Raw genomic sequence first — 26,502 nt, forward strand, 5'->3', positions numbered from 1 at the left:
TAAAATCAATTATTATCATATTTATGTTTAGTACACATTGTATTAAAATCACATGCACTGCAGTTTTATTGTCTGATGCTTTAAATGGCCAAACTCTAAAGAGCGATACATTCTGATTGGCCATTGCTGTCAATGGTTTTATGGTTTATCAGCTGAAAAGGAAAGGTTCTAAATATGTTTGTTAATGCTGTTATTATTATTATAGCTGTGATGTGGACTGAAATTCTTCTTTCTTTAGAATTTTAAGATTTTTAGAACTACACTGACCGGCCACTTTAATAGGTACACCTGTTCAACTGCTTGTTAACACAAATTTCTAATCAGCCAATAACATGGCAGAAACTCAATGCATTTAGGCATGTAGACATGGTCAAGACCTTTCAGAGTCAGAATTTGGCATCAACGGCATGAAAGCATGGATCCATCCTGCCTTGTATCAATGGTTCAGGCTAGTGGTTGTAGTGTAATGGTGTGGAGGATATTTTCTTGGCACACTTTGGACCCATTAGTACCAAAGGAGCATCATGTCAATGCCACAGCCTACCTGTCTATTGTTGCTTACCATGTCCATCATTTTGTTATCTTAGACTGGTTTCTTGAACATGGCACTGTACTCAAATGGCCTCCACAGTCACCAGATCTCAATCCAATAGAGCACTGTTGGGATGTGGTGGAACGGGAGCATCATGGATGTGCAGCCAACAAATCTGCAGCAACTGCATGATGCTATCATGTCAATATGGGCCAAAATCTCAGAGGAATTTTCCAGTACCTTGTTGAATCTAAAGGCAAAGGAGGTCCAACCTGGTTCTAATAAGGTGTACCTAATAAAGTGGCTGGTGAGTGTATATGTCTTTATTGTTATCATTATAGCTATAGTCATATGAAGAGGCATTAATGTTTCATGTAAGTAAGCTTTTTCTCAGAACAGGTCTGTAACAATTAGATCAAAAATAGAGTACAAATGTCTAATGTATGCAATATATTTTAATTCATGTTATACCTGTGATGGAAAAGCCAGATTTTCTGCAGTCTTTTATCCAGTCTTTAGTGTTTTATCATCCTTTGGAGATCATTATAATATGCTGACTTTGTTCTCAAACAGTTTTTTTCTTGAGTTTATCAAAAAGTTCTGCTGCATAATGTCTACAGATTTAAACTACTGTAAGCTACAGTAGCACATTTGAGTTCTTTCGGCCACCGTAGTTAAAGGTTCAAACCAAGGTAAAGCCGATGACCAAGGACAGGCATTTATATAAAAAAATCCACTAAAAGAAGGATTTTTGAGTCTCACACTGCCCGTGTGTGTGTGTGTGTGTGTGTGTGTGTGTGTGTGTGTGCGTGTGCGTGTGTGCGTGTGCGTGTGCGTGTGCGTGCGTGCGCGTGTGTGTGCGCGTGTGTGCATGTGTGCGTGTGTGTGTGTGTGTGTATGAATTTGAGTGTGTGGCTAGAGGTAGGGGACAGAGTCAGAGATCTACCTGCAGATCTCATCTAGACTGAACTTTACTACTGCCTCATTTCCTTATTCATCTTTCAGTCTCGCTGAAATCTGCAGAGGTAGATTATACAACCCTGGTAAATACTGTAAAAAATTATATGACCAATTAGTCCTGGCAGCATAGTTTTTAGGTCAATGTAACTTATTAAACTAGGTTAATCATGTTCTAACTTAAATTTATAAGTTACACAAGCTGTTTTAAGTCAGTTTAACATAACAGAAGTTCAATGAACTCATAAGGTTAATTTGATACAGCGTAAACATTTAAGGCAACCAGGATTTTTTGGTAGCACTTTGGTTCTGGTCACAATTCATGCTATTAACTACTGGCTTATTACCTGCCTATTATTAAGATATTAACTGTTCATTAGTAGTTATAAAATATGATCTAATTCTACATCCCTAATCCTACCCAAAACCTAAACCCAACTACTACCCTTCTAACAGTTAATTAGTAGTTTATTAGGCTAGTAGTGTTAGTTAATGGTTTGTTAATACCGTGAATTGTGACCTAAAGTGTTACAGATTGTTTTTACAGTGTAGAAACTTTGGTTTAAACAATAGTTTTATTTGGCATAAATAAATAAGAACCACAATGTTTATGTTACAGTAAACAAACAAACAAACAAACACGTTTGACAGAGACAGTGATGTTTGCAAACATCATTCTGAAATCTGAAAAGAAAAGCTTTGCTGTTTCTCACATCAATATATAGCTATTTAAAAAACCCAAGAGACCAGACTTGAAAATTCTAAGTTTGTTTGAATTTCCAATTGATAGTTATGTGTTTGAATAAAACAATATTTATGTTTTTTTTTTCTGTTGTGTAAAATGCTGATCTTTCTTCCATATCGAAATGATATCTAATAATTTAGAGCATTATCCTGAATAGAATACTGAAAAATGCTATGTTTCTGCATGTTTATATTCATTTTCAGAAACAATTTTCTGGGAAAAGATGGCAACATTTTGATTTGAAATTTAGTAGATTGTTATTAGACTTTTATAAAGAAAACTAATTTGAATATTTTACTCAAACCCATCCAAGTGGTCTCTCTTGTTGTTAGTTTTTCCAATAGCGATGCAGATAAAGTTCAGTGTAGGTCATAAAAATAGATACATCATACAATGAAAAAGAAAACCCATTGGAACAACTTAAACAAATATACTTCAACTTGTTACACCTAAACAAATGAATACGCTGAAATTGTAATAAAAACTTTGAAATAATCAACTAACAAGCTGAAGTAATTTCGGTCAAGTTTTCACTTTTTCAGTGTTGACAAAAAACAAAAAGGGCAGCAAGATTGTCTTTCATTTGTATAATTTTCTGTTACAAATAATCCTTATAATATTAATCAAGTTATTTCCCCCTATTACTTTTGTAAAAAGGTAATTAACCTCCAAATAAAACGAAACACTAATGAGGTTATGGTAAAATTCACATAGATTTTGGCTTCTAAATATGGAAATGCATAAAGGCAGTGTAGCTGACAGTTACAATGCCATTCACATGAAATGTTATGCAGTGGATAAGCAGTGTTACGTTCAGTTCAAGAGCTTATTTACAGCAAATTTACACTGAATGTGCAGTTCGTTCAGTTCATCTTCTTCAGACAGATGTGTTGCTCTCTTCATTAACTTCTTAGCACAGTTTTCCTTTCCCTGTCTTTGTTCTGAAAGAAAAGAAAACAAAGTGGTCACGGAATGACTAGTTTGTAGGTTAAAGGGTCTTTATACATCTTGTACGTCCATTCGTTTTACAGACACATAAAAACAATTATCTCGTTAGGTTTTTAAACACATTAGGACACTGATGAGCAGTTGCACTCTGACCGTCATTACCCGCTGTTCAGATTTATTTAGACGTCTGGACCGTAATCAGGACCATTTTAATGATAGATCTGGTTTAGGGAATCTGATCACCTCAGAGTGTTTGGGGTCTGACCGTAACGTCATTTTTGGGCACAGGTCACACTTCCACCTGGTACATATTAGGCAGTATTGATGCTGTGTGTGTGGTGCCATTTTATTTATAAATTACAAGATTTTGAAGAGGTAGATTGAAGAGAAATATATGTTAATTAACAGTTTCCCTTTATTTGTGAATTCCATTAGGGGACCTTGGTCTCTGCTTTTTCGACTTTTGATGTTGAAAATTCAACTCTACAGTTTAAGAAAGTGACTTTTATTGACATTACAGTAGTTTTAAATAATATAATGCATAAGAGATAATATATTGAGACATAATTCTGGAAAATAACAGAAATTGTACTGGCAGTTCAATACAATGGTTTTGTACTGTAATGTACAACACAAACCCCAGACAATTTTTTAACTTTAAATTATTAAAAATGTTAATAAAAGTGACTTTTTTGAGCTTTTTAAGGTTAAAAATTGTTGGAAGAAAGATCAATGTACCATAGTGTATTTCAAAAGCATAAATAAAAGGGGAAAATATATAAAGAAAAAACTTGAATTAAAACAAATACAGAAAACTGCTAATTTACTGATATTTATTACAGTGTAGGCAATATAAATAATTAATGTTATGGGATTTTGTATTCACAACATAATAATATATTCACCACCCATCTGATATTGCATGAGGGGATGAGTAAACTGAGCGAGCAATTAGCCAGTAATCAGCAAGAAGACATCAGTTATGTATTAATAAATATATATATAAACTTCATTTATTTCAAACAAAAATACAAAGACAACATTTTTACAAATATGGTTTATGACCAGAGTTCAAATTTAGATCTTAAAGGGGATGAAGAAAGGGTTATCAGTGCTTTTTTTATTTCTTTTTTTAACCAAACACCTGCTTTGATTCTGTGCCTTTTTTTGTATTAAGATGCATCACTGCCACTTATTATGGGATGCATGTGTTTTACTTGATGCTGCATTCTATGTGAATGAGGAGCATAATAAACAGTTGAAGTCAGAATTATTAGCCCCTCTTTGAATTTGTTTTTATTTTAAAAATATTTCCTAAATAATGTTTAACAGAGCAAGGAAATTTTCACATAATTTTTCTTCTGGAGAAAGTCTTATTTGTTTTATTTCGACTAGAATAAAAGCAGTTTTTCATTTTTTTAAAAACATTTTAACGTGAATATTATTAGCCCCTTTCAGCTATACTTTTGTCGAAAGTCTAAAGTACAAACCATCATTATATAATAACTTGCCTAATTACCTTAACCTGCCTAGTTAAGCTGATTAACCTAAGCCTTTAAATGTCACTTTAAGCTGTATAGAAGTGTCTTGAAAAATATCTAGTAAAATATTATTTACTGTCATCATGACAAAGATAAAATAAATCAGTTATTAGAAATGAGTTATTAAAACTATTATGTTGAGAAATGTGTTGAAAAAAATCTCTCTATTAAACAGAAATTGGGGGAAAAAATTAACCGGGGTGCTAATTATTTAGGGGGGTTAATAATTCTGACTTCAATTGTATATTAGAAACAATGGCTTAACAGCCGTTCTTGATTATGTAGTAAATTATTATAATTTTTATTTCTTGTGAGTAGCATTTTACACCTTTTTTGCAATATGTTTTTGCCATTTAAATTTATGTGTGAGCATTGTGAGATATTTTTTGGTCAGATTGCCCCTAAATGAAAATTCTTTCATCATTTACTTTTTACATACCAGTTAATTTTTTCCAATGAAGATATTTTGAAGAATGCTCAAAACCTGTAACCACTGACTTTCATAGTAAGAAAACTAATACAGTGGAAAATCTGTGGTTACAGGTTTCTGCGATTTTTCAAAATATATCTCCTTTCCTGAACAAAAACTGGTGTGGAACAAGTAAAATTTGAGATAATGACAACACAATTAAAATTTTTGGTAAACTATCCCTTAAAGGTACAATTTTCACTCTCAAAAAAAGTTTTTTTTCTGGTTTTACAAACTACTTATTTAAAACGAGCTGAACCAACACCATTTTTGAGTTTTTTTTTTTTGGCACAACTTGAAAATATAAATGGATTAAACATAAAGCAAATAAGTTAACTTAATTGATTTGTGTTGGGACAACATGACGAAATTGTGTGTATCCCGGCATTGTTTACAGTGCATAACAAACCATTAATTATGAACTCCTATTTTTCTGCTTTATTAATAGTTATTAAGGTAGTAGTTAGGTGTAGGTACTGGGTAGGGCATGAGAGATGTACAATAGGATTATACAGAATATGCACTTCTTAAGTTCTAATAAACAGCCAATATCTTAATAATAAGCCACTAGATAATAGTGAGAATTGTTCCTTAAACTAAAGTGCTACCAAAAAAATGAACCTAACATTTAACTTATAACCCCACATAAAAAATAAGTGGTTTCAGCTGATAAAACAAAGACTTTTAAATGTTTGCTGTTAAAAACTGACAAATTTCAAGCTTGAGATCATCAGCTCATTAATTGTTTGCAGCCGATGAAATTTAGATTAATAAATAAATCATTCTCCATAGCCCATCAAACGTGCCTATATTATTCCAGTAATAGCATATGAAATACTAGATGAAAGGATGAATCTGGAGTGTTTTCATTAAACTGTGGTGTTTAAAGGGTCTGTTCAGGATTAGTCGTCGTAATGATGATGAGGGTGTTGAAGGCTTTGGTGAAACTCAGGACACACGTGAACTGCGCAGGAAGACATTCGGGTTGTCAGGGGGAAAGACCAGATGTTTTTAGTGTGCTGCACAAACACAGCAGACACATAGCAGCCTGTGCACATTTTGTATACCTCTCTATGAGAGTTTTTGTCCAGAGCCAAAAGAGTCGTTTGTTTTCATCACAGAGGGTCATGTAAACACTTTTGTTCCGAATGCGGTAGATGCTAATTAATGTGGTTGAAGTCAGACCAAGCATATTAAGAGTTTTGCCAAGATTCAGTGCCAAAATGATCCATATTGATGATCTGATGACATCAAGAAATTATGCAAATGTAAGCTCAAAAAGCTCTGCATACATATCTGCTCATCTGTCAGGTGCACACTTAAAACATTTCAGTGTATCAGGAACTATAACATTATGATAAATGGCACTTTAAAGTTTAACATCATTTCTATTTTTCCAAACAAATGATAAAGGTGGTATTTTCAACTCAATTTAATTCCTCCTTATTTCTGTAGCGCTTTTACAGTGTAGATTGTGTCAAAGTCGCTTAACATAGAAGTTCTAGAAAAGTCCAGATTTCAGAGTTGAAGTTGAAAGAATGCTTCTTAAATGCAATAAAAGTCAAAGAGGTCTAGTTAGGACTGTGTAGTATGACAATATATATTGCATCTATCATTTTAATAGCATGCTCTATTGTTTATTTTGTGGTGTTGCAAAATACATTGCTTATGGTTATACTTTATCATCATTTGGATGCAATCTTGGACGCAGGTAGAAAGGTGAAAAAGTTGTATACTTAAAAAAGTACAATGTTTATATTTTGCGTTTTATTTAGGAGTATTTTAAGTTGTGCAATTTTTTAAGTATATTTCATTATTGTTTCAACATTTGTAATTTAATTTGTTTTGGACACCACTGGCTTTATATTAAAAACAAAGAAATATATTTTAAAGTATCTCATGATTCATACAGTCATACAAGTTTGCAATAGTAAGTGAGAGAAGAATTGTCATTTTGGCTTAAAAATCTCTGATAATATTCGAATAGCTCTGAAATTCGGCTTCACTAACAATGTGCTGACCTTTAACCTTTGATCTTTGAAATAAATGTAAATCATTTAATATTTCTTTAACACCAAGCATTCTAAAATTTGACATGTATGAATGTGGTTCAGATCTGACCTCTAATAACATGATATGTTTTGACAGCTATGTTCCATTAAGCCACTCACCAGCCGTCTCTGGTTACTGAGGCAGAAGGTGCAGATCTGTCTGGGCTGTGAGTTTTCAGAATCCGGGCTGGGTGTTGAGCTCTTGGGGACGTTGTAGTGATGATGAAACAAGGAGCCAGAACTCCTGAGGCAGGGCTGACCGTCTCCACACTCCTCTCCAACGAGCAGGACGTTCCCCAGGTGCGAGATGTAGCTGGAGGCCAAACGCAGGGTCTCAATCTTGGAGAGCTTCCTGTCAGCCGGTTCTGTAGGTATCAGTGTCCTCAGAGCGGTGAACGCCGTGTTCACACTGTTCGTTCGTTCTCGCTCTCTGGCATTTGCGGTGTTTCGCTGTCGTACCTCGGTGATTGGAGAACAGAGTTCAGTGGGAATTGCTAACGGTCGGCAGCTGTACCTCTTCTTGCGTACACCCAGCTTAAAGGAACCATAGCCATGGCCGGACGTACGGAAAGACTTGTCATCGGATCCAGAACCCTCGCTGCCGTTGTCGTCATCTTCAGAGTGCATGTTGATCTCAGAACACAAGAAATGACCTGAGGTTGGGCGCACCATCGCAAAGGACATGCTTCAGTACTGAAGCTTACGTTTTGACTTTACACCAAAGTGTAGAATCCTTCTAGTCTAGACAAACATGAGCTGTATCCCTGTTTCTAAGAACACACCCAAGCATCAGAGTACACAACTTCTTCAGAATGGAGAGCCAGTCCTGCTTTAGGGATCCAACCAATCCAGCGATGCTTAACTCACTCATTCATAAGAAATGCTCTTTTCGCCACTGTCATTTTTTTAGCCAAGCCTCCTCCCAGAATCTGTGTGTTTGAATGAGTTTGTGAGATCCAGCTCCTTCAGTTCCACGTGTGATTTCGGCTGAGCGTTTCCTTATGCCTTGGATTTATAGTCAGGGGGTGTGGCTGGGGTCCCTTCGCTCGCTCTTCAACCACTGTAGATGTGAAATCCAGTGAGCAAGAGGGAGGAAAGAAAGAAAACTCTCTCAGTCTTTCTCCTTCTGTCTCTTTCACTCCACATGAGGAGTTTGTTTTTTAAAAATTGACCCTGAAATGGTTCCACTGAAGATTAATCTACGTGATAGATTGGTTAGGTTTTTTCGGTGGATTAAATTTCTTTCTCACTGAGGTTTCAATTCAATCCATTAACTCTACGTCTTTTTTTTTTTTTGTAGCTCTTCTCACTCTTTGTCAAAAACATGAATCGTCTGGGCCAGATGCTCATGAATCAATCCGGTCATGTGGACGTCAGCCCAGATCGTTTTTGCCTTTGGCACCGCAGTCACAGGAGGCCTAAAAAATGATTGCACAGTAATATCTCAGAATTATGCAACATCCATAATATAAATTCTTCATCATTCATAAAATTGATTTTTGCGCATGGAGAATGTCCACTAACAGCTCTAGTGCTGATTAATCAGGAAGTGCCCTGGGCTGAGGCGAGTTTTCACTGTAAGCAGACATGATGATGCTCATAATGGCTGAGTGGAGGTAATTGGTGTATTGGTTGTTTGAAAAGCTTTATGTTAGTCATGGGCACACTGACATTTTCATTGGGCATTCTTGTCAAACGGTGCCAAACATTTTGAGACATTACAGGATGTTAATGCACTTACATTTACTATTATGGTCTTTTCAATTATACATTCTGAGATCTGCTTGAAAGATGATTACAGCTCTGGAAAAACTTACAAGACCACAGATATTATTGGTTCTCTGGATTTGGTATTAATACAATAGATGTTCATTCATTCATTCATTTTCCTTCGACTTAGTCTGAATTTCAGAGGTCGCCACAGCGGAATGAACCGACAACTATTCCGGCATATGTTTTACAAAGCGGATGCCTTTTCAGCTGCAACCCATTACTGGAAAACACCCTTACACACTCATTCTCACACACACTCATACACTACGGCCGATTTAGTTAATCCAATTCACCTATACCGCATGTTTCCACCTATACAGTTCGTGTAACGTCATCATCAGCTGCCAAAGTTATACCGCAACCCACGCCAAAACGGGGAGAACATGCAAACTCCACACAGAAATACCAACTAGCCCAGCAGGGACACAAACCAGCGACCTTCTTGCTGAAAGTGTTCTATGATCTAGTTATAAACTGCTACTAATAACACATTGTAATGGATTGGTTCACCCAAAATGAGAATTCTGTTTTTTGTTTAAGTCCTTCTCTCACACCTCGTTCAACTGCCATTCTTGTTCATAGTTTAGTCACATTCCATTTAGACTACTGCAATTCCCTTATGTTTGGCCTCTTTAACAAAACCCTTCATAAACGACAACTGGTACAAAACGCTGCAGTCTGTATTATCATCACTCCCATTCTACAACAGCTTCATTGGCTTCCCATCTTTTTCAGAATTAATTATAAAATTCTACTTCTTACTTTTAAAGCCATCCGCAATCTTGCTCCTCCATACCTCACTAGTCTTGTTCATATCACCCCCCTTTTTGAACACTCAAATCTTATTCTTTCATTCACCTCACTGTTCCCCCTGTCCGCCTTGTCACCATGGGGAGCAGAGCCTTCAGTCACTCTGCTCCTCAGCTTTGGAATTCACTTCGTCCTGATCTCTGTAATTCTAACTCTTTTACAATTTAAATCTAAACTTAAAACACATCTGTTAAGAACAGCCTACTCTCTTTAACTCAACTGCACTTTTTAAAATTGTATTGTATTCTAATTTTTTTATTTTAACTGACTGTTCTTGCTGTATTGTGCGATGACCTTGAGTGTCAAGAAAGGTGCCTTTTAAATGAAATGCAATTATTTAGAATTTATTGGTCTTTCTCTTGTTGTTCCAATCTTTTGAGACCTTCGTTCATCATTGGAACACAAATCAAGATATTTTGGATTAAATTTGAGAGCAATTTCATCCTTCATAGACAGCAATGGTCCAGAGATGTTCAAAGTCCAGTAAATGACCAAATGACTGGCAAAATTTTTCATGTGACTTCAGTAGTTCAACTATAATTATTCAAAGTTACAAGTATACAAAAACAAAAAACAAACTGTAACTATGACTCTAAAGGACTAAGCTGAAGGAAAATGAATGAATGAATGAATGAATCCATCAATCAATCAATGAATTTGCCTATTAAAAACTTGAATTTCCTGGAAAAAAAACACAAAAATTGGCTATAGAAAATGATTGGCATCAACTTAATTAGACGTTTCCTAAATATATACAATAAGATTACAATAAACATACAATAAAAATAAATTAAACTGAGACAAGCTTTAAATTTAAGTTAATTCATAAAATCTGTTGCAAATTTGGGTTTAGGTACATGGCGTGCAGTAGTTAAAGGACAGGGAATAGTGTAAAAAAACTGGTAGGTTGGAAAATTATTTGCATGATAAATATGCAAAGAAAAGTGCTCAAAAACAATGTCTAATTTGAGAAATATTAAAAAAAACCATTTCATTTGAAGCATTTTGACTAGACAAAGAAGGGAAACGTGGGAAAAATGTTCTTGTTTTTTTTTTTTTATTGTATATCTGTAACACATTTGCATAATGCCAGCCTATGGAATTTAATGACCTGCCTTCAAACTCTTTACTGTTTGTTTACTGGATCATTACTGGATCATTAGTGTCCTACAATTGCTGAAGAACGAGGAATCCTCTGAAGCAGAAATTCACATACGGTTTCCAACACACTGTAAGTGGTCAACCAATCACAGCAGACTGAGCCATGTGACCAATCACAGCAGAGTAGGCTCTAGGAAAGGGTTTAGATAAAAAAAGAGCAACTCTTCGAAACAATCTTTTAAGAATCTTTCAGAAAAGAGGTAATATTTCACCCAGCATATTAACATTACAAACGTGCACAAACCCTTTGAATTAATGCTGAAACTTGATGTCTATAAATCAGAGCTGACCAGAAGTTCATTCTTCCCTACATCTGATTATCATTACTCTCTCTGGAACATCTGTGGTAAAACGTCATCCCAATTTTAAGTGCCCTTCTCCCTGTGCCCTGTGCAGTTGAACTTTTCTGGCATGGGTTGGAAAGCTGTCAGAATCCATCACTAATCCTTTGCTCAGGAGTGCAGACGGTCATTATGGAAGTCTGCCGGACATACGTCCAGTCAAGTACCCGGGGACTCTGCTGTCTAGCCGTAGTTGGGGACAAGCCAGCAGGCAGAAACCACGCCTGACAGGACGGAGCCTCCACAGCTGCCTCATTTACTGTAAGGAGAGATGGATTTAGGGGTGGACGGAAAGAGAGAGACCCTATCAGCTGGCTCAATTTAACCTGCAGATCACTTTACGTGTCACGCAACAGCACTAATTAGTAATGAATTGTGACCTCATCAGTTAGACGTATAGGCCGGGGATGGTTTTTCAATCTGTCTGAAATGGGGCAATGCTGTTTAAGAGTGGGTCATATAAGCTCAACGAAATAATTTAGCATTAAACTCATCTCTCCTCTGCTGACGGGTAACTGCCTTCTGTGGCCTTGCCTCTGACTTCCAACTCCTCTATTTCAGGAGCAGAAATGAAGTCAGTCTTCGCTGAAATTCCATGCCGTAATCATCCTGTTCATCGGAAGCCAAAGAATTCAGACGGCAAAGCAGGTCAGTGGGGTTTTGAGATGGAAAAAGTGAACCGCTCAGAAACTTATGGAATTCTGTGCCCTTCAGAGCATTTCTGACAAATCTTACCCTACAGAACCTCAATCAAATATATAATATAAGGTAAAACATCAAATTACTATATAAAAACTCAATTATGTAGAATTTAAATATTTATCTATAAAAAGAAATTTAACAAATGTCCCGTGGAACAGTATTTCATGTGAATACACTGCAAATACAATACAGTATAATATTATGAAAAAATAATAGAATATAGAAATATATTTTTAAATAACACATGTAATAAAATAAATGATATTGTTTTTATTAAATGTAGAGGAAAATTGTATGGAACAATAAAGATAAAATGAGCACAGTGTGTGTGGGTTTATGGGTATCTTAAAGGGGCCATATCATGCCATTTTAAAAGATGTAAAATAAATATTTGATGTCCCTAAAGTGTATATGTGGAGTTTCAGCTCTAAATACCCCACAAATAATTTTTTATAACTCTTTGAAACTGCTCCTTTTAGGCTTTGATGCAAATCGTGCCATTTTGGTGACTGTTGCTTTAAATTCAAACGACATTGTGCTCTCAGCCCTCTATTCAAAACAGGGTGGAGCTACAAATGCCTATGGCATTTCTAAATATGCATTCTAAATGTTTCTAAATATGCATTCTTCAATGATCTTGCATCCTTGTTTTCTCGTGTAACGTCATCATCAACTGCCAAAGTTCAGTTCCAAAACTCAAGACCGCAAGAACGGAGGAGGCGTGAACATTTACAGATGTGTTCTTGATATCAAGGATGCATAGATGCAGACTTGAGCGCAAAACTTATTCGAGAAGTGTCCCAAAAGTAATTGCGGCTGAATAAAGGAGGTGTGAGAAAAAGTCACATTAACTGTAACCGCTAGGGAAGCAGCACTGGCAGTTACACACACACACACACACACACACACACACACACATACTTACACACACAGACGCGCTGATGCGCAGACATACACAGGCCCACTTACCTCATTCATTCATCATATTGTTCTTCCCTGCTGTTGCCGCTATCGGAGGAGAGGGTGCACACATGATCTCTATAGCATGTGGACATATTTCCATGAATCCACTCTCCGCAATTCTTATTCATCCACAGGCATTTCATAATGCTCCACTTCACCTGTTGTGTCATCTTTTTCGTGTTTGTTTGTGTGGGCATAGTCAGTCTTCAGGTCGCGATCGGTCAAACAGAGCACATTGGAAGTGCCGATATAAGAACACATGGGAAGTGCAGCATTTAATATGGGTTTATTATCACTATAAAGTTCAGAGATGTAACTTTTCTCAGGAGTTTCCCTAAATGACACTGAGAGTAAACAATTCGTATTAAATTCGTATTAAAACCTGTTTTATTTCTATTGTGCAAAGTATATTTGTACATTTTTGTGCATGTAATATATATTGAAAAGGGGAAAAACAATTATTATTGTATGAATGCTATAATGTTTAAATTCTGTTAAAAATACGTGTAGGTCATGTGACGCAGCATCTAATTTCTTACTGGATACGTTCTGTGTTCTCGCGGTCTCATGAGTTCATTCTTCCGAGCTAACCTGGCAAGACTGTTCTCCATGAGAACACAAGTTTGTTCTCTGCATTCTTGGAATTGAGAAACAGCCTATGTGTCAACATAGTGGCAGATTCAAAACGGCTGATGACTGCTTCTCACTCAGGGCTGTCTATGCTAATGAGGTAAAGATTAGATGCTGTTGTTACCGTTAGAGGCAATGTTGCCACACAACTGTGTTTAAATCCCTTATAAAAGTGTGTTTTGCTTTATAGGTCCCCTTTATATTAAATGCTCAGGAACAATATTTATTGTGAAAGCACTACATACAAATATAGAATAATTTAATATAGCAATAATGTAGTAAATGTTTACAGTAAATACAGTATCATAATAATATTGTGTATTAGAACTTGAGAGGAAAAGTGTTTCATGTTCTTTTTATGTAGGTTGGCTACATAAACCATGCATGTACATTTGAGTTGAATTAAACGTGTTACTTGCTAGGTTTATGCATATTTTCAACAGTGAGTGAGGAATGCATATGCAAAAGGTTAATATTGATCCAATTAAAGTTATAAATAGTTTTGCTCAGTGTTATTAGAATAATTTTGTTGCCTGTTTCCCATATGAAATTCAATCAAAAGTTTTATTCAGGTACATAAGAATAATGGAACCATCATATTTGGGGTTTCTTGCGTCATCATTTTTTGTGACAGGGTTTTCCCATTAGTGAACCGGCATTTTCTCTCATACTGGAGTGTGTCACTCAGAATAAGTCATTAGAAGTGAAGCGTGAGACATGTTGCTTTACTCACACTGTGTGCGTGTAGTTGGTGGTGTGGCAGGGCCTGCGGGGGGAAAGTCAAGGCTTTATCTTTGAAGTTTGCCTTGTAAAGCAGGCAGCTGGTGAGGGCAAGTCCCACTGCGGCTCTTCAGCCTGTTCTAGTAAAATCCACCTCCGCCCCTCATAACTGGAGCCCTGGGACTAACCTGTGGTCCTGCTAACAATGGCTCACTGCTAATTTAGTGACTCCTTTAAAGTCAAAGTATTCTCCTCATTGCTTGCTCTTCATTGTGGGAACTTTCATATAAGTGCCCCAGGTGCCGCCTCCAGAATCAAATATTTAAACATCTGCTTATCATCCAGGCTGAAACCACTTCTCTAATTTGCAGCCTCACACTTCCTCGATTTAGGGATTTTATTATTTATTGTAACTATTATAACACACTAAATATTGATCTATAATAAACATTCCTGCAAATGTATTAGAAAAAGTATTATTTTGTTTAATTTATGTGAAGTGAATATTATTTCAATATGCTGCATATTTTAATTGCATGCTTTACAGTGGAATGAAAAACAGTGATTAAGTTTTAATTATTATATAAATTCATATAAAATAATTATAATAAGTGTGTAGTAATAATAATGATGAAAAAATAAAGTATGTTTAATTAATTTTGATTCAATTAAATTTGAAATGTTTAGTAAATCAGGTGCACAGTGGCTCAGTGGTTAGCACTGTTGCTTCTCAAGAAGGTCGCTGGTTCGAGTCCTCGCTGGGTCTGTTGGCATTTCTGTGTGGTGTTTGCATGTTCTCCCCATGTATGTTGCATGGGTTTCCTCTGGTTCTCTGGTTTCCCCCACAGTCCAAAGACATGCACTATAGGTGAATCGAATAAACTAAATTGTCCATATGTACAGTATGAGTGTGTGTGTGTTAATGAGTTTGTATGGGTGTTTCCCAGTACTGGGTTGCAGCTGGAAGGGTTTAAAACGTGTGTTTAAAACATGTGATGGAATAGTTGTCGGTTCATTCCACTGTGGCGACCTCTGAAATAGAGACTAAGCCAAAGGAAAATGCCCAAGTAAAGCTACACAATCAGGCCGACATCCATCCTATTACTAACAATCCATCTTAATAAAACCTTTTTTTTTATATATGTAAGTTTATATTTAAGTTTATTGCAAAGAGATACAATTTATAATAGCTGTTAGAAATATTTTGCAGTAATTATTCCAAATGAATTCTCAAGGAAAGAAAACTAAAAACAAATACACAGTTCCTCATGATACATCCCTTTACATTATCTTCCATTTATACAAAAACTCTTTACAGAAGTAAGTGGGAGTAGACCTAATATTTATATGAAACCTAAGGATTTATCACAGAAACACATTAGGTTGAATAGAAGTTTTAGTCAATCAATTTGGACCAAAAATCGACAAATATATAATTTTGATTATTTATGTAATTGTCTCCACAATAAATCTGTTTTTAACAATGTTAAACTTGTCATTTTTTTGTCAAAACAAAATAGTATAGAGATTAAGCACCCGGAGGAAACCCACGCGAACGCGGGGAGAACATGCAAACTCCACACAGAAATGCCAACTGACCCAGCCGAGGCTCGAAACCAGCGACCCTCTTGCTGTAAGGCGACAGCACTACCTACTGCGCCACCGCGTAGCCCCATCTCAATCATTTTATGATGAAAAACGTGTATACAGCTAGAGCTTTCTTGTTTTGACACATTAAAGTATGTTGCTGAGAAATAATTACATTTGGTTGCAAGCAAAAAAATAAAATAAATTGGCCCATTGTCCCAACCAGGCATTGGAAATAATCATTAGTGTTTAGCCTTGTATAAGTCTAAAATTTCAATCATAATGGTCTTAAAAGGGTCTTAAATTTGATTTGATGAAATCCACAGAAACCCTGTGTGTATATTTTATTATATAGTTTAAATTTAATACTATTACCTGTTTTAAAATTCAACTCAATCAAATTTAATGGAATGTTTTATGAATATGTATGATTTCTAATTAAACCATATATACACATATATGTACAACGTATGCAATTGTGAATTTAGTAAAAGACCAAAGTGCACAAAGTTTTGGTTTCATAAATGATGGTTGGTTTGAATTTTTTTTAATAATGTATTTATTAAATTTTCAGGCAATACAGATACTGTATTGTAGTAATAATAATAATAATAATAATAATAATTAAAATTAAACTAAATAAAAGTAGAAACAAAATAAAATTAAAGGTATTGCATATGCATACACCACAAACCTTCACAAGATCTGACCTCATTAAATCAACCCTCTGATGAGTATGGAGGTTATGTTTAAACCAATATGCAACAAAAATGGATCCCACCTCTCATGAAATAAAATATATTTGCCGTGTAAAACAGTGGTACATATTCAAGTATTACCCTGTGCCAGGGTGGAGTAATTAATTCTTTAGAGAAGAACCCCATAATTTTTTTGTGCAAATGATATTGTTTTACAAGCACACGCTTAAAAAAAAATCCAATATTAGTTTTGGTAAATACATGCACTCATTTTCCATATTAATTGAAATATATGTAAATGGCACATATAGGTCCTGTGTTTCCTTTACAAATATTATTGAGAACATTACATTTTCTATTCTAAAACATAAAATCACTTACAAAAGCTGACACTTATTCTAATATCATATATAAATCATTTAAATAAATAAATAATGAGGCTATTTATTAAGAAATAAAAATGTAATATTTATTATTTATTATGAAATGAAAAAAAATCCTACTTAAATAATAATATTAATAATAATGATTATTAATAATAATAATAATAATAATAATAATAATAATAAAAAGTAGGATATTGTTTTTTTTTAAGTTTACTTTTACAATTTGACACATGCAAACCACTGCAAAAATTTTTAACCAGCAGGCTCATGTCATATACAGTAGGCTACATTTCTTAAGAAATAACCTACTATAAATTAACAGCATTAACGTATGCTATGGTTTCTGTTTTCACAAGCTTTGGAGCAAAAACTGTAAAAAATATACTAGCTTTATAGACGTAACATAAATTCCGTTCAGTTGTGTTCAAAATGACATCAATGTTTTCAAAGTGCAATGCAAAGGGAGCGCAATTGTAAACATGAAGATGGCTAAAACTGAACTGTAAAAATACTTTGAAAGTAAATTACAGAGATCACTTTGATGCTTTTTTAAAATATAATTCCAAGTTTAAATGTTAGAATGTTTTAAATGAATCAGGCATAGGGGGGATAACTAAGAATAGAACACAGCCAGGAACTTTTTAACTAAAGCTCCAGAGGTGTAGTTGCAAGTGCACAAGTTTGCAACGCAGTTTGCGAATGTTCGCTGGAACGACAGATTTGGGAAACGCCAAATCAAATCAATGAACTATGTTTGTAACGATGGAACTTGCGATCTTAGTTGGCTAACGATGGTTTTTGGAAATGCACCCCAGTTCAGGAGAATATATTTTCTTGCACAAAATGTCAGGAACTTGCAAAGTGCTTTTGGTCACAACCAATATTATTAGATAAGATACCATTAATTTCTTGTTCAATCATGCCACAGAACTTTTGAATTTCCCTGCAAAGCCAGAAACAATGCACAAGGTCTCCTTCCTTTGTTTTACATTTCAGACACATTGGTGACAACTCTTCTTTAAACTTGAGGGAGATGTTATTACATTTTCGGTCTTTTACTAAATTAATAATTCTTAATTAATTATTTATTGTAATAAAAGTAGAATATATCATATTAAAAATTACAATAAATAATAAATCATGAATTATTATTAATTTGATAAAAGACTGAAAGAATTGTATTATTGGCAGCTTCATAATATATTTTGTTGTGAAATGAGCTCTGAGAATGAATAAGTGTCACATTTTGCCGACTTCACCAGAGAAAAATCACACATTTGCAAGCACAAGTACTTCTCAAGGGGGTGACGAGCTTGCAGGAAATTTGCAATTTGCAGCTATTATTTTTTATTAATGGTGATTACCCAGCGACATTGCCGATTCCTGTTTGACCAAGGCAGAAAGTCAAGAGTTCAGCAGGTCACATATGCCTTCATTACAGCATTCACCAGCATGCGCCGTGAAAAACACTCATTACATTACACATTACGTTGGAAATATATTCATTGCATAACCATGCGTAATGGTGATTCATAGAAAACACCAAGGAATACGATATATGTATGAGCGTGCAACCTTCACTGTCTGCCCTCAGGCTTTACACTTATAGCTTCAATTATTTTTGTATTACATCTATAATATGATGTTTCTCAAATATATACGCTCATATATGTGTGTAAAGGTGAATGACCTTGCTTTTTGCTGTAACAGTAGCAGCCAGAAACACACAGACATCCGGAACATATCTGAACGGAAATCAACCATAAATGGAAACTGGAGGTTTTCCTCCTCTGTTCATTCATCATGGACCGATTCCAACACCGTTTCGTCTCCATCAGCATTGCATGGCCCACTTTGCTGCTTGTGGTCATTTGTAATGTAAGCAGTAGCTAACTGGCTGCTTATATCATCTTTTGCAGTGAGCTCATTTTCTTGGCCGTATGGTTGTGTTAATGTAGATTAAGGCCCAAAAAGCCAGTCATCCATTTTGGGTGTGGGTGAGTACATGCAGATGGATTTTTAAAACAAATATTTGCTGGAAACTCTCAGGGATCCATTATATATGGCGTAAAAAATGGGAATTGACTAAAATGTACAATTGTGTCTGCTGTATCCTCAAGCATTGGCTCGCTTCTTTCTTTTTTTTTATAGTGCTTGGCAAAATCGTTTAACTGTAATGGCCAGATCAGAAATAATATAAAAATGCTTAACGCAGGCTGTAAAATGTTCAAGTGATTTACAAAACAGCCTCGGTAAATTTGGCATTGAAGCTTATAGTAAATTGTCAATAAAACGTATGAGCTATCAAATATACTTTCTGAAGCCTAACAGGAAGTTTTCACTGTTCGCTTTTGACGGCGCGTCAGTGTGTTTGATCATGTGGTTTCCTTATAATTTAAACCGATTCCTCTGTGTGTGTGTGTGCGTGTGTGTGTTTGCAGAGTTTGAAGGATCTGCAGGACATATGCTTGTCATTATGCGTTATGAGTGTAAGGGAAATCCGCAGGACATATATCAGTCGTAGACGGGCGGAACATTTGCCCTCACACATCCTTTTTCAAAACGTATGCTCTCGATAGCATCCAAAAACAAATAATTGTGGTCGTTCCACCATCTGAAATGAATTGCCAAATTGCCCTCTTAATGCTGCTTCATTTCAGATGGATTTGTGTTGCTGAGTTATGTCTGAAAGCGGCTCGAGACCGAGCGGGGATATCGGCACTTCATCAGCACCACAAGAAAACTTTCTTTTAGAGTTGATTCAGTGCTGGATGCGTCACCATGGGTTTGTTAATGAAACGGGTGTTTTTATTGACGTTTGTTATGACACAGTGTCGGACAGAGCTGACACTTACAAGTTGAAGGCGTTTTAATACAGAGTGTTGGTAGAGAAGTGAATGGAGGAAATTCATAACACTCAGTTTGGCGCCTGTACGTTGTAGTTCCTTATTTTCAAAGAGGCATTTGCCTTTATGTTTACTCTTTAAGTACTTAAAATGATCTGTGACAATACTAATAATGATAGTAAATATACAGACCTGTAGCCAGCCTATTGAAAAGGATGGTTCTTTTTTCTCAGTAATTGGAACTTTTCGCAGTTATTCTCCTCAATTTCTATTCAATTACAATACTGTCAAATACTGCATTTTACTGACATTTAATCACTAATCTTTGCTGCGTTAGCTTGTCAGATGGTGATCATAACCACACTTTTTAATGCAACAAAAATATGTCCTACAATTTTATCAAAGTGAGTATACTATTTACCACAAAGTGTTTATTAAGAAATGTTCATTTAAACTGTACGTTCTTACAATTTTGTGAATAATGTCATGAGACTAGAATTTTAAAACAAAGAAATTAGAATGTAGTAGTATGAAAAAAGCTTATTTTAAAAGTACTAATTTATTATCATCCATCATTAAAAAAAAAAAAAAAATTAGGAATTTGTTAAAACTTACAAAAAATTTTCTTCAGTCAGAATTAGTAAATTTGAATAATAAAAATTTTACTTTGTCTTAAAGCCTTTTTTATCAGTTATTTTCCACAATTTATGATGGCATACAATGGGACAAATGAGCTCATATAGGATCCAAATTTGAACTTTGTCATTGGGGGTGGGTCTTTCGAACCACCTGAACCCCCTGGCTAATTTTAATAAATGAATACACATAAAAGAAAAATAATGTCAATTTCTAAATGAACTCTCTGTAATATATAATATTATGTCAAATAATGTAAATGTATTCTACAGTTATATATACACTGAAAAAATGATTCATTGGATTTACTAAATGTTTTTTAAGGTAAGTGGTTGCAAACAACTTATATGGGCTGAATTTAAACAAACAAATTAAATTGAACATTACTAAATTTAAATAGTTTAAATTAAACCCATATGAATTGATTGTAACCGCTTGCCTTAAAACAATTTAGGAAATCCAATGAATCATTTTTTCAGTGTATTTATATATCTCATCCAAAATATAAATATAATTAAAACATTAACAATTTTTTTTTATATAAGACTTTTTTTATATACTACAGGATGAAGTGAATGATCAACAGTTTCAGTCTAACATTGATGAAGAGTTTGGCTTCTTCATTCACCGTTTGTAAGAATTAGTTGCCCAGGTTGACTGAGAATAAACAAAAATAGGATTTTGGGTGCAGGTTTTTGAGGTGTTTTTAAAAAGGTGTTTTTTTTATGTCCTCGCCTGTCATAGATCCTCTGTATGCCTTATTCCAGCAATAATGAGGACCCCCTTTCATATTAACCCAGCAGGCACAGGGCGTCAAGATTGATGTTATAACTTGTACCCCAACGTTGTGGGGATGTTGCATTTTGTTTGGAAATAAAAAATCGGGTTGATGACAGAACCCAACATCAGGCCCATGTCAATATACAATGTCCAACCTAAAATCAACCAAATATCATGGTCTAATGATGTTACAGCAATGGACATTACCTCTATGACATCTATCAGACATTGTATTTTGGCTGCCATACTTGACGAATAAATGTCAGTATCTGACGTCAATGATGCTGGTTTTGGTCACTTTTCAACACAACCTAAAATCAACCAAATATCAATGTCGTTATTGGACGTCGAAATAATGTAGTCCTTAGATGCTGGCTAGACATTGAATTCTCAACAGACATCATAACCTAAATCTAACCTTATATTAATGTCTTATGACATCGTGTGCCTGTTGGGAATAGTTCCAACTAAACTAAATTGTCTGGAAGCTTTCTGTCACATAACAATATATGCTGGCACAAACTAAGTATTCGTTGTTTGTGTACTACAGAGGAGGATGTGTGTTGTGTGTTAGTCATCGAAATGTTAATTGTGCTTATAAAAATGAAGAACTGATTTCTCAAGTTTGATATACAGTACATCAGTATGTGACAGAAAGTTCGGCTCAGGAGCATTTACCAAGGCTGTCAATTATTGGTAAATGGGTCATTTATTGCTATAGTCTTTATATGTTGATTGATTGGAGTCTTTGAAAAATGTTTTTTTATTGACTCTCATCACAAATAACAAACGCTTAATATCTTTAATGTTCTAGTGAAGAAGAAAAGCTGACCTCTATCCTGGAAGGCTCATATGGGTAAGTAAATGAATCTTTCTAACAATATACACTGCAACATAATCTCTTTTCTCACAGTGTATTCAATGATTTGTTCAAGGATACTGCTTTCCAAAAAAACCCACAAAAAAAAAAAACTGATGGACCAGTCTGTCGGAATTGGTGTTGGAAAACTAAACACTCATTATCATATCTGAATTTCTTTTCTGGAGCCTTTCGCATTGCTTGAAATCACAGTATGAACAGTAACAATGGATTTATCATATAAACTTGAGCAGTTTGGAAGTGCATGCAAAGGGGATTCACTTTCAAAAATACTGCAACTTCTCAATATGTCGACAACACAAACCAAACTGTTCTTAACTTCAGCATTTGAGAGTAGACATTTTTCACAGGTGGCCAATGAAGATGGGAATAAGGGTAATTTGTTACAAACCTACATACGTACACTGTAAAACCCAACAGTCAACTTTATCAAATGAAATGAGTGTAGTTAACTCAAAATTTACTGAAAGTTAATTCTAATTATTTGAAAAAAGTTTTGAACTCAGTGTTGAAGGTAATGAGTTAATTAAATACCTCATTACTTCAACTTAATTGGAGTAAGTTCACAGTACTCATAGATTAGTTTTTTAACTCAAATGGTTTGTAGCAATCGGTTTCCTCAAACGGTTTGAGTTGGCTTAACTTATTGGGTTTTACAGTACTTAGTTGGTTTGAGTTCTCTTGGGTTTTACTGTGCTCAAATTGCTTCGTTTACGTAAAGGGATTAAGTTCACCGTACTCATTAGGATTATTATTTGTTTAACTTAAATGGTTTGTTGCAATCGGTTTCCTCAAATTGTTTGAGTTACCTTAAATTATTGGGTTTTAATGTGTAGGAAATACCTTGTTTCAGGCAGTTCAGTACGAGTTATTTATTTTGCAAGACAATATATTGCGCACTTTGTTCTATTAAACTTTGCACGCATTTTACAGTCACAAACAGCTGTATTTCATATCATATGAAGATAAATATCCAAAACAGCATAATAATAACCACATAGATCACGTTTAGATTATCATTGATTATTTTGAAGGTTTTCAGTTTATTACAACTTCCTTACTGAGATGTAACTCACTTTATCAGAAGTGCGGTTTTTCCTCAAGATGTGTTGGAATGATGCCTTGTTGATTTAACCTTTGCCCCACAAGTGTCTTCCAAGAGCACCAAGAATAAGTTCGGTTGAAACGTCCTCACGGCAGCCTGCAGAGATTACAAATCACACAAATGTGTTTGTAATGGCTGTAAAATAGAAAATAAATGCAGGGAAAGTGCAGTTTACAGCTCAAATCCTCTGCACGCTTGATGAAATACAATAAATTACACCCTGAAAAAAAGCCTGCTTCTCTCCCTGTGCTGGAACTTGAAAAATAATTGGAATTTTTTTTCTAGAAGCAAAGTTCTTATTTTATATTGAAGCACTACCTGGCTATCTTCACAAGAGTAGCTTTAGGACTGAACTGAGAATGTTTCATGACTTAATTCTTTTGGGATATTTTCTACAACTTTCAATGCTGACCCCAGGAGGGATATATGCGGTCGTATTTGAGACGCTTCATGGCATTAGATGTTTTACTTAGAGCAACACTGCATTTTTACAGGCCTGGCATGACCATAATGAAAGTGTTTTTTTCTGTTTTGCTTTCTCCCAGAACCAAACCAAGGCTATATTGATACTGTATAATATATCAGTTTTGGAAAAAGGAGAAAAAAAGCCAAGTCATCCACAAATCACTGGAAAGTAAGTAATCTGCTTCTTAATCTTCTGGTGGGTGTGTTTGTGGTGTTAATATTGATAGTTTTAGTGTTTTTAACAAAATATCATGCAAGTCATGGCATCTTATCTTTAAACATTTCAGTTGATGAATGCAAATACTGAATTATTTCAGTCGTGTCGGCATTTAACATAAATCACTAGCTTCTAAAAGAATATTGTGATGAGTATCATATATATTTGTAGGCCAAAACCGGGCAAAGTGTTAGCATTTTAGCACTTCTTGTTCAAATTTATGTCAGTATCCTTTGGTTAAATGACTGAAATGGTCTGTGGTTAACAAGATATTTTGACCTTTTAAGATACACTACCTGACAAAAGTCTTTTCGCCTATCCAAGTTTTAGACATCCATACACACTCATTCACTACAGACAATTTAGCTTACCCAATTCACCTATAGCGCATGTCTTTGAAACCGGAGCACCCGGAGGAAACCCACGCGAACACAGGGAGAACATGCATTTATAGCCGATGTCTAACTTTTTGCCTTTGATTTCTGTTTTGGCTTCATTTAAAATATATATATATATATATATATATATATATATATATATATATATATATATATATATATATATATATATATATATATATATCATAATGAACAAAATTTGTGAGATTTGTAAACCTTTGTTGGTCAGAGTGCTTATTTTATTACTTCCTGAACCATGGTTTTGCTGACTTCTTTTTTGGCCTAAAAGTAATAATGACTATAGTGCTCTATTGCACATATGCTGGATTAAGTTTGCTTAAAATGTCAAGTTTGCTTGAGCCATCAAATCATTTTGTGTAGAGGCAGTTGTAATATGTTTTTATTCAGTTCATATTATTAGTAAAAAAAACCTTTATTAATAACTAGAGTTGTCTGATACTGGAAATTTAAAAAAAATGTCAACATTTGATACCATTTTCAAATATTTATGTTTAATGTATCAAATATTGATATTTTTTTAAAAGTATCAATATTTGAAAAGGGTATCCAATATTCCTATTTTTAAAGGTATCATATTAGCATCAGAAATCTCAAAAATTTCCACACAATTAGATTTTATTCAAATTTAAACAAGGCTAAAATTAGAAGAATATTTTACACCAATAAAAACGCGTTGTAGTAGAGCACTTAAATATATATACTTAATATATATATATATATATATATATATATATATATATATATATATATATATATATATATATATATATCTGATTGTGACATTTAAAATGTAATAAATTGCCTTTAAAATGTATAAAAAAACATACAATATTTCGCATTTTCAAGTAAAATGAAATATAATGTTAATTTTATTGCTGGTTTGTCTGCTTGATTATTGAATTTCTTGACCTCAGCAGTTGAAATTTCCTCTTTATCTACAATAGGTCAGTGAATAGAGAGATACAGTTTGGAATATATTTCTAGCCGTCAAGTTCACTCTGCAGTAATGAGCTAAATGGCCTCTGAGTCTTTCAAGGCTCCAGTTCTGTGACTGTGGATATGCGTAGTTTCATTCACCGCGACGTAGCTGGAACTGACAGAGGATGGAGGGTCTTCCAGCCGTTGAAATGTGCTTCTGCCACTTTTGTCTACTGTGCTCATAAAGTTCAACCATATATGCGTGGACAGAGGCTCCTTGTGAAAAACAAGATGGCCATGCAGAGCTTTGCCAAGAGAAACATAAGTAGACAGAAAAGCGTGTGCAAGCCTGAGGAGCATTCTTCTCTCCATGGCCGATCCATCATTTTTGAGTTCCACATGGTTTGTGTCTGAAACGTTATGCGGCATATTATAATGTGTTGGGTTTGTGGAGTTTGTTTAACCTTTTTTTTATCCCTCTGTGAACCTGATATGCTCTTTTATTGCTGATTGACTTGTCTAATATGATCAATTTCTTACCTTTTTGGTTGGAGTTGGTGGAGTAGGCACCTAATCAACTATTGCAACACAAGAAATAATAAAAATAAGTTATATGTATTTATTAAATGCTCCTCCATACATTTTTAAAGGTCTTAAGTAAGAGTAGAATATCATTATTTCATAAAGCTATGCACTTAAAAAATCATGTTTGATATTTGTTCAAACTTAAATAAGATGAAACAACACATTTCTTAAGTTGTTTATTTTTGGGTGGGTGGGGGATGGAGGGGTGGCTTAATTGTTACAATTCACTTAAATTTGTTGAAACTAATAAGTTAAAGGGCACCCATTTTACCCTTTTTATAAGATGTAAGATAAGCTGTTGGTGTCTCCAGAATGTGTCTGTAAAGTTTCAGCTCAAAATACCCGTCAGATTATTTATTATAACCTCCTGAATCTGCCCATTTGGTGTCTGACTACAGTGTAGCTGTTTTAGTAGCTTGTGGCTTTAAATTCAAATCAGCTGCTTCTCCCTGCCCACTGTTCCCACCTGCATGTCTGCTTCCCCTGCGTTACGTCAGATAAACAGCAGTCAGTGATAGAGACAGACACGGATGAAGCTGAAATACAGCTCATTAGTCAAAAATACCATGTTAGTTTATGTACTGGTGAATTTCATTCAAGACTTTCTGAAATGATGAGTCCCACACAAATGTCGTTT

At 34.7% G+C, this 26,502-nt stretch overlaps 1 protein-coding gene across 1 annotated transcript; it reads right to left on the reverse strand.

Moving 5' to 3' along the window:
• Window positions 1-2,045: 2,045 nt before the first annotated feature.
• Window positions 2,046-8,213, reverse strand: scxb (scleraxis bHLH transcription factor b). Its single transcript, XM_056475562.1, has 2 exons — window positions 7,364-8,213; window positions 2,046-3,175 (listed from the first exon to the last, which is right to left on the reverse strand). The coding sequence occupies exons 1-2, from the start codon at window positions 7,925-7,927 to the stop codon at window positions 3,137-3,139; spliced, it is 603 nt and encodes a 200-aa protein (XP_056331537.1). The 5' UTR covers window positions 7,928-8,213; the 3' UTR covers window positions 2,046-3,136.
• Between the last annotated feature and the right edge of the window lie 18,289 nt (window positions 8,214-26,502).

The sequence above is a fragment of the Danio aesculapii genome, chromosome 16, assembly GCF_903798145.1.
Source record: "Danio aesculapii chromosome 16, fDanAes4.1, whole genome shotgun sequence".
Taxonomy (NCBI): domain Eukaryota; kingdom Metazoa; phylum Chordata; class Actinopteri; order Cypriniformes; family Danionidae; genus Danio; species Danio aesculapii.

Excerpts from the sequence above, each read along its gene's own strand:
- scxb (XM_056475562.1), bottom strand. The coding sequence starts at position 7,927 with ATGTCCTTTGCGATGGTGCGCCCAACCTCAGGTCATTTCTTGTGTTCT. Across the intron at positions 3,176-7,363 it reads TCAGTAACCAGAGACGGCTG|AACAAAGACAGGGAAAGGAA; the intron begins GTGAGTGGCTTA and ends CTTTTCTTTCAG.